We start from the raw sequence: 13153 nt of genomic DNA, 5'->3' as shown, positions 1-13153 counted from the left end.
TGAGGGTTCATTGATTAATTGAGGGTTCACAGATTGATTGAGGGTTTGGTGATTTATTGAAGGTTCATTTGATTAATTGAGACGTTCACTGATTAATTGAAGATTTGTAGATTTATTGAGGGTTCATTGGTTTATTGATGGTTCACTGATTTATTGAAGGATTCATTGATTTATTGAGTGTTCATTGAGTTATTGAGAGGTTCACTGATTAATTGAGGGGTTAATTGATTAATTGAGGGTTTCTTCATTTATTGAGGCTTCATCAATTTATTGAGGGACATTCCTTACAAGAAAAATGTCCATATCCAGTAAAAAATCCACTGTGTTGTTGGGCAAAGGCATTTGAAGTTCATTAATGAAACTAAACCTGCACAGCAGCCAGGAAAAATCAGGAATTCTGCTAAAAGCACTGAAGAAATAGGAACATTTGGAGATGAGCGAGCTGGTGTGGCGGGAGGCTCCCTGGGCGTGCCGGGTGGAGCGGGGTGAGCTGGGAGGTCCCTTTGGAGCGGAGCTGTGCAGGCAGCGCTGCTGTGCCCCACGTTGGGCGCCAGTCTGTGAGGAGCGCCGTGACCTGACGGTCGGGACGGACGAGACAAGAGATCTCTGAAGTCAGGGCTTGGAATATGCGGCGTATTGCAAAGGGCGAGCGTGTGGGGCCCTGCTTGGAGCTGCCAGCCACAGCTCGGGGCAGGCCCCAGGAGTAGGGGCAGGGAGAGAGAGAGAGAGAGAGAGAGAGAGAGAGAAAAGAGAGAGAGAGATAGGGAGAGAGATAGGGAGAGAGAGAGAGAGAAGAGAGAGAGAGAGATAGGGGGAGAGAGAGAGAGAGAGAGAGAGAGAGAGAGAGAGAGAGAAAAGAGAGAGAGAGATAGGGAGAGAGAGAGAGAGAGAGAGAGAAAAGAGAGAGATAGCGAGAGAGTGAGAGAGAAAAGAGAGAGAGATAGGGAGAGAGAAAGAGAGAGAGAGAGAGATAGCGAGAGAGTGAGAGAGAAAAGAGAGAGAGATAGTGAGAGAGAGAGTGAGACAGAGAGAGAGAGAGAGATAGTGAGAGAGAGAGTGAGACAGAGAGAGAGAAGGAGAGAGAGAGAGAGTGAGAGAAAAGAGAGAGAGAGTGAGAGAAAGAGAGAGAGAGATAGGGAGAGAGAGAGAGATAGTGAAAGAGATAGCGAGAGAGATAGTGAGAAAGATAGCAAGAGAGATAGCGAGAGACAGTGAGAGAGATAGAGAGAGATAGCAAGAGAGAGAGAGAGAGAGAGAGAGAGACAGCGAGAGAGAGAGAGAGAGAGAGAGAGAGAGAGAGAGATAGTGAGAGAGAGAGAGAGATAGCGAGAGGTAGTGAGAGATAGTGAGAGAGAGAGGGAGAGAGAGAGAGAGAGAGTGAGAGAAAAGAGAGATAGGAAGAGAGAGAGATAGTGAGAGAGAGAGAGAAAGAGAGAGATAGCGAGAGAGAGAGAGATAGTGAGAGAGAGAGAGATAGCGAGAGGTAGTGAGAGATAGTGAGGGAGAGAGGGAGAGAGAGAGAGAGAGTGAGAAAAGAGAGATAGGGAGAGAGAGATAGTGAGAGATAGTGAGAGAGAGAGGGAGAGAGAGAGAGAGAGATAGTGAGAGATAGTGAGAGAGGGAGAGAGAGAGAGAGAGAGATAGTGAGAGATAGTGAGAGAGAGAGAGAGAAGAGAGAGAGAGAGAGAGAGAGAGAGTGAGAGAAAAGAGAGAGAGATAGGGAGAGATAAAGAAATAGCAAGAGAGAGAGAGATAGTGAGAGAGTGAGAGATAGTGAGAGAAGAGAGAGAGAGAGAGAGAGAGAGAGGGAGGGAGAAGCAAGAGAGAAAGAGAGAGAGAGAGAGATAGCAGGGGCAGGAGAGGATGCCAAGAGCACGTCCAGTCGCCTGGGAACACCTTATCGGGGGCTCCAAAGTCGACACAGAATAAGACTTGGGCCAATGGGGTTACAGATACCTGATGCTTCAGGGGAGGGTTACAGGTGTGGGATGAACTGTACATTTTGAGGGGTGAGGCAGAGCATTCCATCTGACCCTTGGACCTGTCTGTAGGTGGAGGGCATTGTTCAATCAGAGGGGGAATTGCCTACAGCTATACTATTGTTTTCTAGTTGTTTGGTGACCAAGGTTTGGTATCTCAAAGCTTGTTCTCATTTCAATCTCGTTTATAGCTCCTGCCTTTTCCAAATCTTTTGCCAGGCAATCATATTTATAAGGCTTTCCTATTTCATCTTCCCCAGCAGAGCTCCTCAGGATTTGTTCCTGCCTCTCCCATTCAGGCTTTGCTAAGTACCCTGTCCTGGGCCCTCAGCAAATCAGGGCAGACAGCAGAGGCAATAAAGGATTTCACATGGGCAACAAAATCTGCTGTTCCCACCCATTTCTGAGTGCCTTCCAAAAATCCCACTGTGTGTGGGGGCTGGGGTCATCTGATGAAGCAAATGTAGGCAAATTTCACTGAGCTGCTTTCCTGACTGAACAATGACTCAAATTTCATCATGGAAACAGTTCCAGGCATGAGGAAATTCTCTATTCTGGAACATTTTTTTTATGTTTCCATCCCCTGGCTTCCCTAGCAAGCTGACACTTGAATTTATTTGGTGCTGGTGGAAATCCTGGCTGCAGGGGGTTAAAGTGCTGCAGGGATCAGGGGGTTGGACACATGGAAAGGGAGGAATGGGAATATTTGGATTATTGGCCATCTCCAGTTGTGTTTCTGCTCCTGGATGGACCCGTCCAAAGGAGGCGTTGGGATGGTTCCAGCTGGGAAAAGGCTTTTTCCTTCTGGCTTGGGGCAGCAAACATCCAAAGCAGCAGTGAATAACCCCGTGCTCTGCCAGCATTTATGAATTTAGGGGGCTTGGAAGAGGGGGCAGAGCAGGAGAAATTCCTGAGTGGGACAAGGAGCTTGGAGGGAACTGGGAATGTTTTTATGTGGGAGTGGCTCCTGTGACCCTGCAGGAGGAATTGCTTCAGGGCAGTCCCATAAATCAGGGAAAAACCCAAACCTGGGCAGAGAGAGGGAAAAATCCAAACCTTGGGCAGAGAGAGGGAAAACCCCAAATCCTGGGCAGAGAGAGGAAAATCCCAAATCCTGGGCAGAGAGAGGGAAACCCCAAACCCTGGGCAGAGAGAGGGAAATCCGAAACCCTGGGCAGAGAGAGGGAAATCCGAAATCCTGGGCAGAGAGAGGGAAATCCCAAACCCTGGGCAGAGAGGGAAAAGAGCTCTCTCTGGTCTCAGCTGCTGGATAGAGAGGGGAATTCAGCCCCGTTTGGGACTTTTAGAACTTTGTTTTTCTGGTGCCACAAAGTGTAACAGAAGTTCTGTTTGCACACTTGGGAAAAGTCTCTGCACAATTTATTGACAGATTAATTTGCATTTATCATTCCTTACTTGGCTTGTTGAGGGCACTTTAACTTTTGGGGTTTTTTTTTTTTTTTAATGTAAAAAGAATAATGCTGCTCACTTTTAATAATTCTTAATTTAAAAAAAAAAGTTCAGAACTCACAGTTTTTCACTGGTTTAAGATCTCATTTTAGCATTTATATTATCCTAATCAGTTTTGAAATACTGACTCATCCCTGCCTGCTGCTGTCCAGATCTCCTGATGTGTTCTGACAACAGCAGTGTGTTTATTTCAGAGAGGAATTTAATGTTTGTTCCTAACTTTTTTTCCCCCTCCTTTCTTTTTCATTTCTATTATTGTCATAAAAAGATTTAAAGTCCCTTTTGGCCTCGCGTGCAGAGCATAAAACACAAAAACCTTCCTGAAAGGTAATTTTCCAGGAATGAAACCCACAAGAATTGTGTGTCAGGCTTTGTTCTTCTGCCATTTGCTGCTGCTACAAAACAATATTTTTTTTTTTTTTTTTTGGTAGTGCTGAAGGGACTGAATCCCAAAAACTGACATGGAAAACCTCAGGGATTTACAATCAGGAATTCCAGTTAGGGCATAACAGAGGTGATCACAAGAGGAGGAGGAGTTGAGGTGAAATCCTGAGGATTAAGGGCACTCTGGGAGAGGCTCCTGCAGGTAAATGGGAAAATGTTATTTATCCAGGAATGTTGTGCTGATTCCACCTGAGCAGGAATGTCCTGCAAGCGGGAATCCAGACAATTCCATGTGTAAACCACAGAAATATCTGTGAGTGTGAGGCGATGGGGAAATGTGGGAGCCCAGCACATCCCCCTGGCTGCCCCGGCTGGCTCCAGCCCTGGCAGGGCTCGCAGACCTTGGCACCAAGTCACAAACACCTGTGGGCTCCATTTTAGCCCGTGGAAAAAGCTGCCAACTCTGTGTGAGGAATTACAAACCACAAGGGTTTGAGCAGTGTGGTAGGTGAGTTAACACAGGGTGGAAAAGTAGAATTTTGGGGTTTGTAGAATGGGGTTCAAATGGAGGATTTGGGCGTGTCCTGACCTTCTTCTCCTTCTCCTTGCCCTCCATGCCTTGCTGTGCTGGTGACACTTTTCTGTTGGTATAAGGACAGACACACTGCCCAACAGAAATGACAGATATTGGCACGTTATTGTAAACGTGGCACAGGCAGTTTTTGGTATAAAATGCAAACACCCCCTGGGGGCAGACAGAATGCCATGGCCGAGCTGCTGGCCAGAGCTCAGCAGGGCAGAGAAAGAATGTTCTGGAGAAGGGAAAATAAACAGCCTTGGGAAGCCGACCCTGCGCACTCCGACTCCTCCTTTGGCTGCGGGGCTGGAAATGAGGACTTTTACACTCCTGGGGTCATCCCCACCTCTAGACCCCAAGGGGGAATCATTCCTGCTTTTGCGTGTGCTGCTTGGATTTCCAAAGGAAATGCTGAAGGGAAAAGATGCACCTGGGTTTACCTGGCCATGTGAGGGGTTTGTGTGGGGAGGGAGCCACTCCCAGCTCCACAATCTCCCTGACATCCAAGAAAAGCCAGGGCTCACCGTCCAAGCACAGCCTGCCGGGAGAAATCCGCCCTGGCTTTCGGTGGGGCTGGGATTTCCTCCTCTGTGCCTTGCCCTAAATAGCAAATCCAGTGGAATAACTCGGGGTCACTGGGAGTTCTCCGGCTGGGGGATCCTCAGGGACTTGGCTGCTGCTCTCCCTCTGCTCCAAGGCTGCTGGGAGCCTGGGATTTCCCAACCTCTCCAAAATTTAAAGACATTTTTTGTTCTTTCCTGCAAAACTTGGATGGAATAAAACCTGCAGGGACGCAGCGCTGCTGAAGATTGACAAGATGGAAATTGGCATCGGTGTTGGGGAGCAAAACACTGGAATTGTGATGGTATTTTCCAAAGCACCCTGAGAAGGGGCTGAGAGCACTGCAGCCTGTGAAGGCGGCTGTGATTTCCCAGCACAGCTTGGGGACTGTTTGCACACACAGAGCTCCGTGCTGAGGGACAGCTCCTGCGATTTAACAGAAATATAACAATATTTCTATTATAAAGTATTATAATAGATTTATTTCTATGTATTTATATTATTTCTAAAATATTATAATGGATTTATTTCTATTATTTCTGTTATAAAATATTTCTATATTAATAAACAATATTTTCTCGTTGTTCTGTCACCTCCTCCTGGACGAGGGAAGGGTTCAGTTTTCCTTCTCAGCGCCACAACTTCCCTCTCATCTGCCTCCATTCCGCTGCTTTGGGTTCCATCACCTCCCTCGTGCCCTCAGCTGTTCCCTCCCGGCTCCCTTCATCCTCACACGTGTCCTGTTATCCTCCCTGGCCGCGCTCGGTGCTCTCTGATCCTCCTGCAGGAATTGTTCCCTTCTCACCCACATCCGTCGCATTCCTCTGAATTTTTGCCAAAAGCAGGCAAAGTGCTGAAATAAATCCAGCACTGCCGGAGATCAATGGGAATTTCCTGGGTTTGAGCGGATGGGAGCCGTTCCAAAGGCAAAACCTCCGCTCCAGGGCCTCTGGAATTCGGGAACTGAGGGACCTTCCTCATCCTGAGGGAATGCCCCGGCCCCTGATGGCAGCTGAGGATGAGAAGTGCTGAAAACGTCTCCCTTCACACCCTGCAGCTTCTGAACCTCAGCTCCCCACCCCTTTTCTGGTGGTTTTGATGCTGTTTTGTGGCATTTGGCGGCCCTTACACTTAAATTATTTGATTTTTTTATTCTGTGTGTGTGTGTGTGTGTGTCCTTTCAAAGACCAAACCAGCAGCTCTGCAGGTGCTCCTGGAGTAAAACTGATCTTAAATAAAACCTGGAATAAAACTGCTCCTAAATAAAACCCAGAGTTAAACCAATCCTAAATAAAACCTGGAGTTAAACCGATCCTAAATAAAACCCAGACCAAAACCAATCCTAAATAAAACCCAGACCAAAACCAATCCTAAATAAAACCCAGACCAAAACCAATCCTGAATAAAACCGATCCTGAATAAAACCTGGAGTTAAACCAATCCTAAATAAAACCCAGAGCAAAACCGATCCTGAATAAAACCAATCCTAAATAAGACCCGGAATTAAACCAATCCTAAATAAAACCCAGAGTTAAACCAATCCTAAATAAAACCCAGACCAAAACCAATCCTAAATAAAACCCAGACCAAAATCAATCCTAAATAAAACCCAGAGCAAAACCGATCCTGAATAAAACCAATCCTAAATAAAACACAGACCAAAACCAATCCTAAATAAAACCCAGACCAAAATCAATCCTAAATAAAACAAAGACCAAAATAAATCCTAAATAAAACCCAGACCAAAATCAATCCTAAATAAAACCCAGAGCAAAACCGATCCTGAATAAAACCAATCCTAAATAAAACCCGGAGTTAAACCAATCCTAAATAAAACACAGACCAAAATCAATCCTAAATAAAACCCAGACCAAAATCAATCCTAAATAAAACCCAAACCAAAATCAATCCTAAATAAAACCCAGACCAAAATCAATCCTAAATAAAACCCAAACCAAAATCAATCCTAAATAAAACCCAAACCAAAACCAATCCTAAATAAAATCCAGACCAAAACTGATCCTAAATAAAACCCAAAGTTGATTTTTCACTTCGGCATTAAAATGAGATGATGGAAAAGCCACAGAAAACTGAATTTCCCTCTGTTTGCTTTCAGGACATGAGAACAGCGAGGCCCTGCCCGAGTCCATCCCCTCGGCGCCGGGGACCCTGCCCCATTTCCTGGAGGAGCCGGACGATTCCTACATCATCAAGAGCAACCCCATCGTGCTGCGCTGCAGGGCCGTGCCCGCCATGCAGATCTTCTTCAAGTGCAACGGGGAGTGGGTGCACCAGAACGAGCACGTGTCCCGCGAGAGCCTGGACCAGGCCACGGGTGAGCCGCCCCCGGACCGACCCCGCGGGACCCGCAGCGCTGCCCCGCCAGGCCAGGACCTGGCCATCCTCCCATTCCCCTGGAGCAGCAGCTGGGAGCAGGGAAACTCCTTCTTCTGGGGCTCCTGCTGGGTTGGACCCTGGCGCCTGCCCCAGGTTCAGATTTTGTGGGATTCCTGCTGGGTTGGACCCTGGCGTCTGCCCCAGGTTCAGTTTTTGTGGGGCTCCTGCTGGGTTGGACCCTGGGATTCCCCCCCAGCCTCAGATTTTATGGGATTCCTGCTGGGTTGGACCCTGGCGTCTGCCCCACGTTCAGATTTTGTGGGATTCCTGCTGGGTTGGACCCTGGCATCTGCCCCAGGTTCAGTTTTTGTGGGATTCCTGCTGGGTTGGACCCTGGGGTTTGCCCCAGGTTCAGATTTTGTGGGATTCCTGCTGGGTTGGACCCTGGGGTTTGCCCCAGGTTCAGATTTTGTGGGATTCCTGCTGGGTTGGACCCTGGCATCTGCCCCAGGTTCAGATTTTGTGGGATTCCTGCTGGGTTGGACCCTGGCATCTGCCCCAGGTTCAGATTTTGTGGGGCTCCTGCTGGGTTGGACCCTGGGGTTTGCCCCAGGTTCAGTTTTTATGGGATTCCTGCTGGGTTGGACTCTGGGATTCCCCCCAGCCCCAGTTTTTATGGGATTCCTACTGAATTTCCCCCAAGTTCAGTTTTTATGGGATTCCTGCTGGGTTGGACCCTGGGGTTTGCCCACAGTCCTGGTTTTTATAGGATTCCTGCTGGGTTGGACTCTGAGATTCCCCCCCCCCCCAGCCCCAGTTTTTATGGGATTCCTGCTGGTTTGGACCCTGGGGTTTGCCCCAGCCCCAGTTTTTGTGGGATTCCTGCTGAGTTGGACCCTGGGGTTTGCCCCAGCCCCAGTTTTTATGGGATTCCTTCTGGGTTGAACCCTGGGGTTTGCCCCAGGTTCAGTTTTTATGGGATTCCTGCTGGGTTGGACCCTGGGGTTTGCCCCAGCCTCAGTTTTTGTGGGATTCCTGCTGGGTTGGACCCTGGGGTTTGCCCCAGGTTCAGTTTTTATGGGATTCCTGCTGGGTTGGACCCTGGGGTTTGCCCCAGGTTCAGTTTTTGTGGGATTCCTGCTGGGTTGGACCCTGGGGTTTGCCCCAGCCTCAGTTTTTGTGGGATTCCTGCTGGGTTGGACCCTGGGGTTTGCCCCCAGCCCCAGCCAGGGCAGGAATTGGGGTGGGAATAACCCGAGCAGGAGAAATCCACAGAGCCCAGCGTGTGCGAAAGAGAAGAGAAGGAGAAGGGAGAGATTTGGAGTGATCAGGAGATTTTATCAGCTCGGAGCAGAGCCTGTAGCTTCTCTCATTTAGCTGATAAGTATTGCAGACCAATTTAATGCTGTGGCTCCACAATTCTGGTTGTTATTGCTTTCTCCCCTCTCCCCTCCCAGCATTGCTAGGCAACCCCCAGCCTTGGCAGCAGCGCTCTGTGTACAACACCTTCTCCAGCAACACAAGAAATTCCTTTTTTAGAGGCAAAAATGCCATTTAAAAAGAAGTTACACCTCTTAAAGTAGTGCTTGGCATTCTTTTGAAGTGACACATTCTGAAGAAGTTTCATATTAGAGGGGTTTTTTTTTTGTAAATGCTAATCTGAATGAATTTTAATTTTTGCAGTTACCTTTTCAGAAATAATTTAATAGGCATAACCTTTACTTCTAAAGGCACTGCTGAATCAATATGGGAGAAATGTCGTCCCTAAAAGCTTTCCTTCCATATGGTTACAGAAAATCTCTCTGTGAGTGCTGCAATTATGTTTTCTAAGCTTTGGGTTAATAACAGAACAAACCAAGATTGGTAATGCCAGGTGGGGTTTAAATGACATCGGTAACATTGAGGTTTGAGACACGGAGCAACAGTTTTGGGATCGTGGAACGGTTTGGGTTGGGAGAAAATTGATCTGGTTCCAGCCCCTGGGCCAGCTCCCCTGACCACAGAAACGCTGCAGGGCTGGGCTTAGCCAGGGGTGCAGACTCCCCAAAGGTCTGGACCCCAAACCCACTGCAGGGCAGGGTCCAGGTGTTCCCAGAACGGTCCCCAGGGCACAGAAATGCAGAGAGAGCCAGCACTGGGGGGAATTCTCCCACTGTGATCCTACCATCGCCAGAATTAGTGTGGAACTCTTGCCCAGCCTCCGGGGAGCAGCAGCTGTTGGGGTTTTGGCACTCACGTGCAGTGCCCTCGTTCCTGGAGCCCAGTCTGGGGCACGGCCGAGTCTGTCCCCAGGCACAGCCCGGTCTGCTCCAGCTGGGAGGAACTGCTCTGGGATCTGGGCCAAAAGTGGGGCTTTCATTAAAGGGGATTCTCGGTGCCCTGAAAGGGTCTGACCTCTGCACCCTTCCACTGATTGTGTGGGATCAAAATCCCCAGAGGTTGTGGAGTGTGAGAAACAGAAAGCAGAGCCCAGGCTGGAGGAGGTTTGGTGCTGAGTGGAGGAACGTGGCTGAGCTCCCGTGGCAGATCCTGGCACAGGGGCTGAGTTTGGTGCTGAGTGGGGGAACGTGGCTGAGCTCCCGTGGCAGATCCTGGCAGAGCCCAGGCTGAGTTTGGTGCTGAGTGGAGAGAAGGTGGCTGAGCTCCTGTGGCAGATCCTGGCAGAGGGGCTGAGTTTGGTGCTGAATGGAGAGAAGGTGGCTGAGCTCCTGTGGCAGATCCTGGCAGAGGGGCTGAGTTTGGTGCTGAGTGGGGGAACGTGGCTGAGCTCCCGTGGCAGCTCCTGGCAGAGCCCAGGCTGGAGGAGGTTTGGTGCTGAGTGGAGGAACATGGCTGAGCTCCCGTGGCAGCTCCTGGCAGAGGGGCTGAGTTTGGTGCTGAGTGGAGGAACGTGGCTGAGCTCCCGTGGCAGATCCTGGCAGAGGGGCTGAGTTTGGTGCTGAGTGGGGGAACGTGGCTGAGCTCCCGTGGCAGATCCTGGCAGAGGGGCTGCAGTGGCACTCAGGTCCCGAGGCAGGGACTCCGCTCGGGTGGGCTTTGTCACCGTGACTGGCACAGAGCCCAGTTTTCCATGATTTTCGTTTTACAGGAGAGGAATGAAGGCCTCAGAGTAGCCCAGGAGTGTCCGTGAGGAGGAGCAGCAGGACAGGGAGGGTTTTGCAGGACGCTGCTGCTGCCTGGTGATGTCTGGAAGGCTTTGCCTGGAGTGTCCCCATGGAGGTTTTGCTGCTCTGCCTCCGCTTTTCCTGTTTATTCCCAAGCGTGGCAGAGCAGGGACTTGGCTCTCTCTGTGCTCTGCCTCATCAAGGGAGAGCCGAGCTCGTGGATGCTGCTGTGATGAAAGTGTGGCAATTAGGGGCTGATTAATTTCCCTCTGCTGCATTTCCTGCACGCTCCAGAACCTGCCCGGCTGTTTCAGGCCGGGGTTCAGCAGAGGCTCAGCCCCGCTCGCAGAGTTTCCTTGTCTGATAACTGGAAGGATTACAGCAATAACTGCTGTCAGTGTTTTTCTCATTTAAACAAATAAAGCTGACAAATGCCGAAGTTCTCTGCAGCTCCGTTGTGTTTAGTACACGGAGAGCAATTATTCATCTGCTGCCAGGGTCTGTGCAGCTCGAGCATCCAGCAGAGCCCATTAGCATTTCAGTGCCACAGCCAGCACTTGATATTCTGCACGGCTCTACTGTAAAACAAAAGATGATGGTTCTAATTTGCACAATAATTTAAAGGGTTGGGCTCGCGGTGCTTATTGGAGTTATTGGAGTCGCAGGTAAAATGTCGCTGTGCTTTATGAGGTGCCTGCTTTGATTTGCGGGGATTTTTCACCCGGTGTCACTCCCATGAAGGATTTTCCCGGTGCTTCCCGAGGTGCAGAGGGGAGGTGGATGGGTTTGCTGCTGAAATACGGGGGTGATAAATGGAGAATATTCCTCTCCTCCCAATAGGTTTGCTTTCTGTCGTTGCTCCTAGAACAAATGGAAATCGCTGTACTTCCTCCATAAACAAAGCACAACTTCCCCCAAAGACCCCATGCTCTCCGGAGGTCCCGTCCAACCCCAACAATTCCGAGATTCTGCAGTTTTGGATACATTTATTTGGTCTATGGGTGAACTGGGAGACCTTTAAGAGGACCTGAATTCCTACCTGGCCCATTCTCAAAACGCTGAACCACCAGCTTCCCCAAACCGTGTGCTCTTTGTTTGCCACACTAAATACAGGCTGATTTATAGATTAATTAAACGCCGTGTCAATGAAAGGAAGAGCTGGGCTGGAGACTATTCCACCTTAATAAATCTGGAGCTGTAAATGCCTGAATTCACTGACGCCTGCTCAGAAATTTGCAGCACCCAGGAGCCAAGAAATGGCATCAGCTTCTCCAAAATTCATCATCAAGTGATGACTTTTTCTTGTTTGGTATCAAAATGCTGTCGTTGCGAGCAGGGGCTGTGCTGGGGCAGCTCCCACACCTCTGCCTCTCTTTGCTGCTTCCCAAAATCCCCAGAGCAGCTCAGGAGTGGCGGGAGCAGGAGCTGGGGGTGTGAGTGGGGTCAGCTCTGGATAATCCAGGGAGGGTTTTCCCCTGGGAAGCTGCTCCTGCTGGGGTCCCAAACCCCCAGCCAGGGCAGCCCTGCTCTGTCTCCAGCACTCCAGTCCCCTCTGAGGGATCTCCATGGAGTTTCTCTTACCTTAAACCTCTGCACATCACTCTGCAAAATGTTTTCATGCCAGAACACAAGGATTTTTGGCTGGCAGAGCAGGGATGGTTTCGTTCAGGGGGTGCATTTTCCTGGCAGGGTCTCTGGCAGAGCCTTTGTTCCTCAGGGTTTGTTGTCTCCGTGTCAGGAAATAAAGGGAGGCTTTGTAAACAGTTTTGTTAAAAATGGCATCAACACGGGGGAAAAAAAAAAGCAGCCAGAAAACCTGTGTTTGTTTGTTGCACGGGAATAAATATCTGAGGGATTGAAGGGGTTCTTGAGACAACTTGGGGAGATGTCAAGGGTTTGTCCCTGTCTTTGGCTTTCATTGTAAGCCAGGCTTAATGAAAAGAAGTAAAAATCCACTTTTCCTCTTGCTGGAAAAGTATCAAATATCCTGTATTTTTGTACAGGATTTAAAGCTTGTCTGAGTTTCCCTCTTGGAGCATCCCCAGTGAACCCCATCCCTGCTCTTGCCCGAGGAGCACAGTGACTTCCCAGTGCCTTTGAGGAGTGCCTGCCCAGCTGTTAATGATGCCTGAGATTAAGTGGAAGCCAATTTTTATGGAGTTCAGGTTTAGAATTCCTGCTGCTTTATAAACTCCACAGGCATGAAATACGGTGAGATTGGGTTTGCCTCCATTTCCAGTGGAGGGGAAATAACTGCCTGGGGACTGTGCTGGAGGAGAGGGGAGGAAGAGCAAGGCCTGAATGTTTTCTGTTTTCATTTAATGTTTCTCTGACTCTTCCGAATGGTTCCCAGTGCTGGCTTTGGATTGGATTTCCTCTCCCAGGGCTGCCATGCCGAGGTGGCTGCAGGTCTGGGGAACATCCCGGGGGTGCCACAGGAGAGGTGTGGAAGGATCCTGGAGTCTGGAATTTACCTTTGGGCTCTGTTGGGGAAACACTCCTGGTGTCAGGGGCCACGTGCTCATCTCCCCCTGTGCTTGAGGGAGTGCAGGGCATGGAGATGTCCTTTAAAGACATTTTTATTGCACATGACTGAACTGCAGACAAACACCCTGGGTGGAGGAGGCACCAGGGATGAGGATTCTGAGCGAGGAGTTGCAAAGATCACGGTGGGGGCAATTCCTGGCACTCAGTGCGTTACGGCCCGCTCGTCGTACAGAATTTAATTAGTGGCACGACAT

At 49.4% G+C, this 13153-nt stretch overlaps 1 protein-coding gene across 2 annotated transcripts in view; it reads left to right on the top strand.

Moving 5' to 3' along the window:
- Positions 1-13153, top strand: part of UNC5D (unc-5 netrin receptor D) — a 110483-nt gene that overhangs the window by 41025 nt on the left and 56305 nt on the right. For both annotated transcript variants that reach the window (XM_085559150.1, XM_085559151.1), the window contains exon 2: positions 7088-7306. In XM_085559150.1, the coding sequence (XP_085415276.1) occupies positions 7088-7306 (219 nt within the window). The remainder of the gene's footprint in view (positions 1-7087; positions 7307-13153) is intronic.

The sequence above is a fragment of the Lonchura striata genome, chromosome 22 (assembly GCF_050655825.1).
Source record: "Lonchura striata isolate lonStrDom1 chromosome 22, ASM5065582v1, whole genome shotgun sequence".
In the NCBI taxonomy this organism is placed as follows: Eukaryota; Metazoa; Chordata; class Aves; order Passeriformes; family Estrildidae; genus Lonchura; species Lonchura striata.
This window is presented reverse-complemented; position numbering and strand designations above follow the sequence as displayed.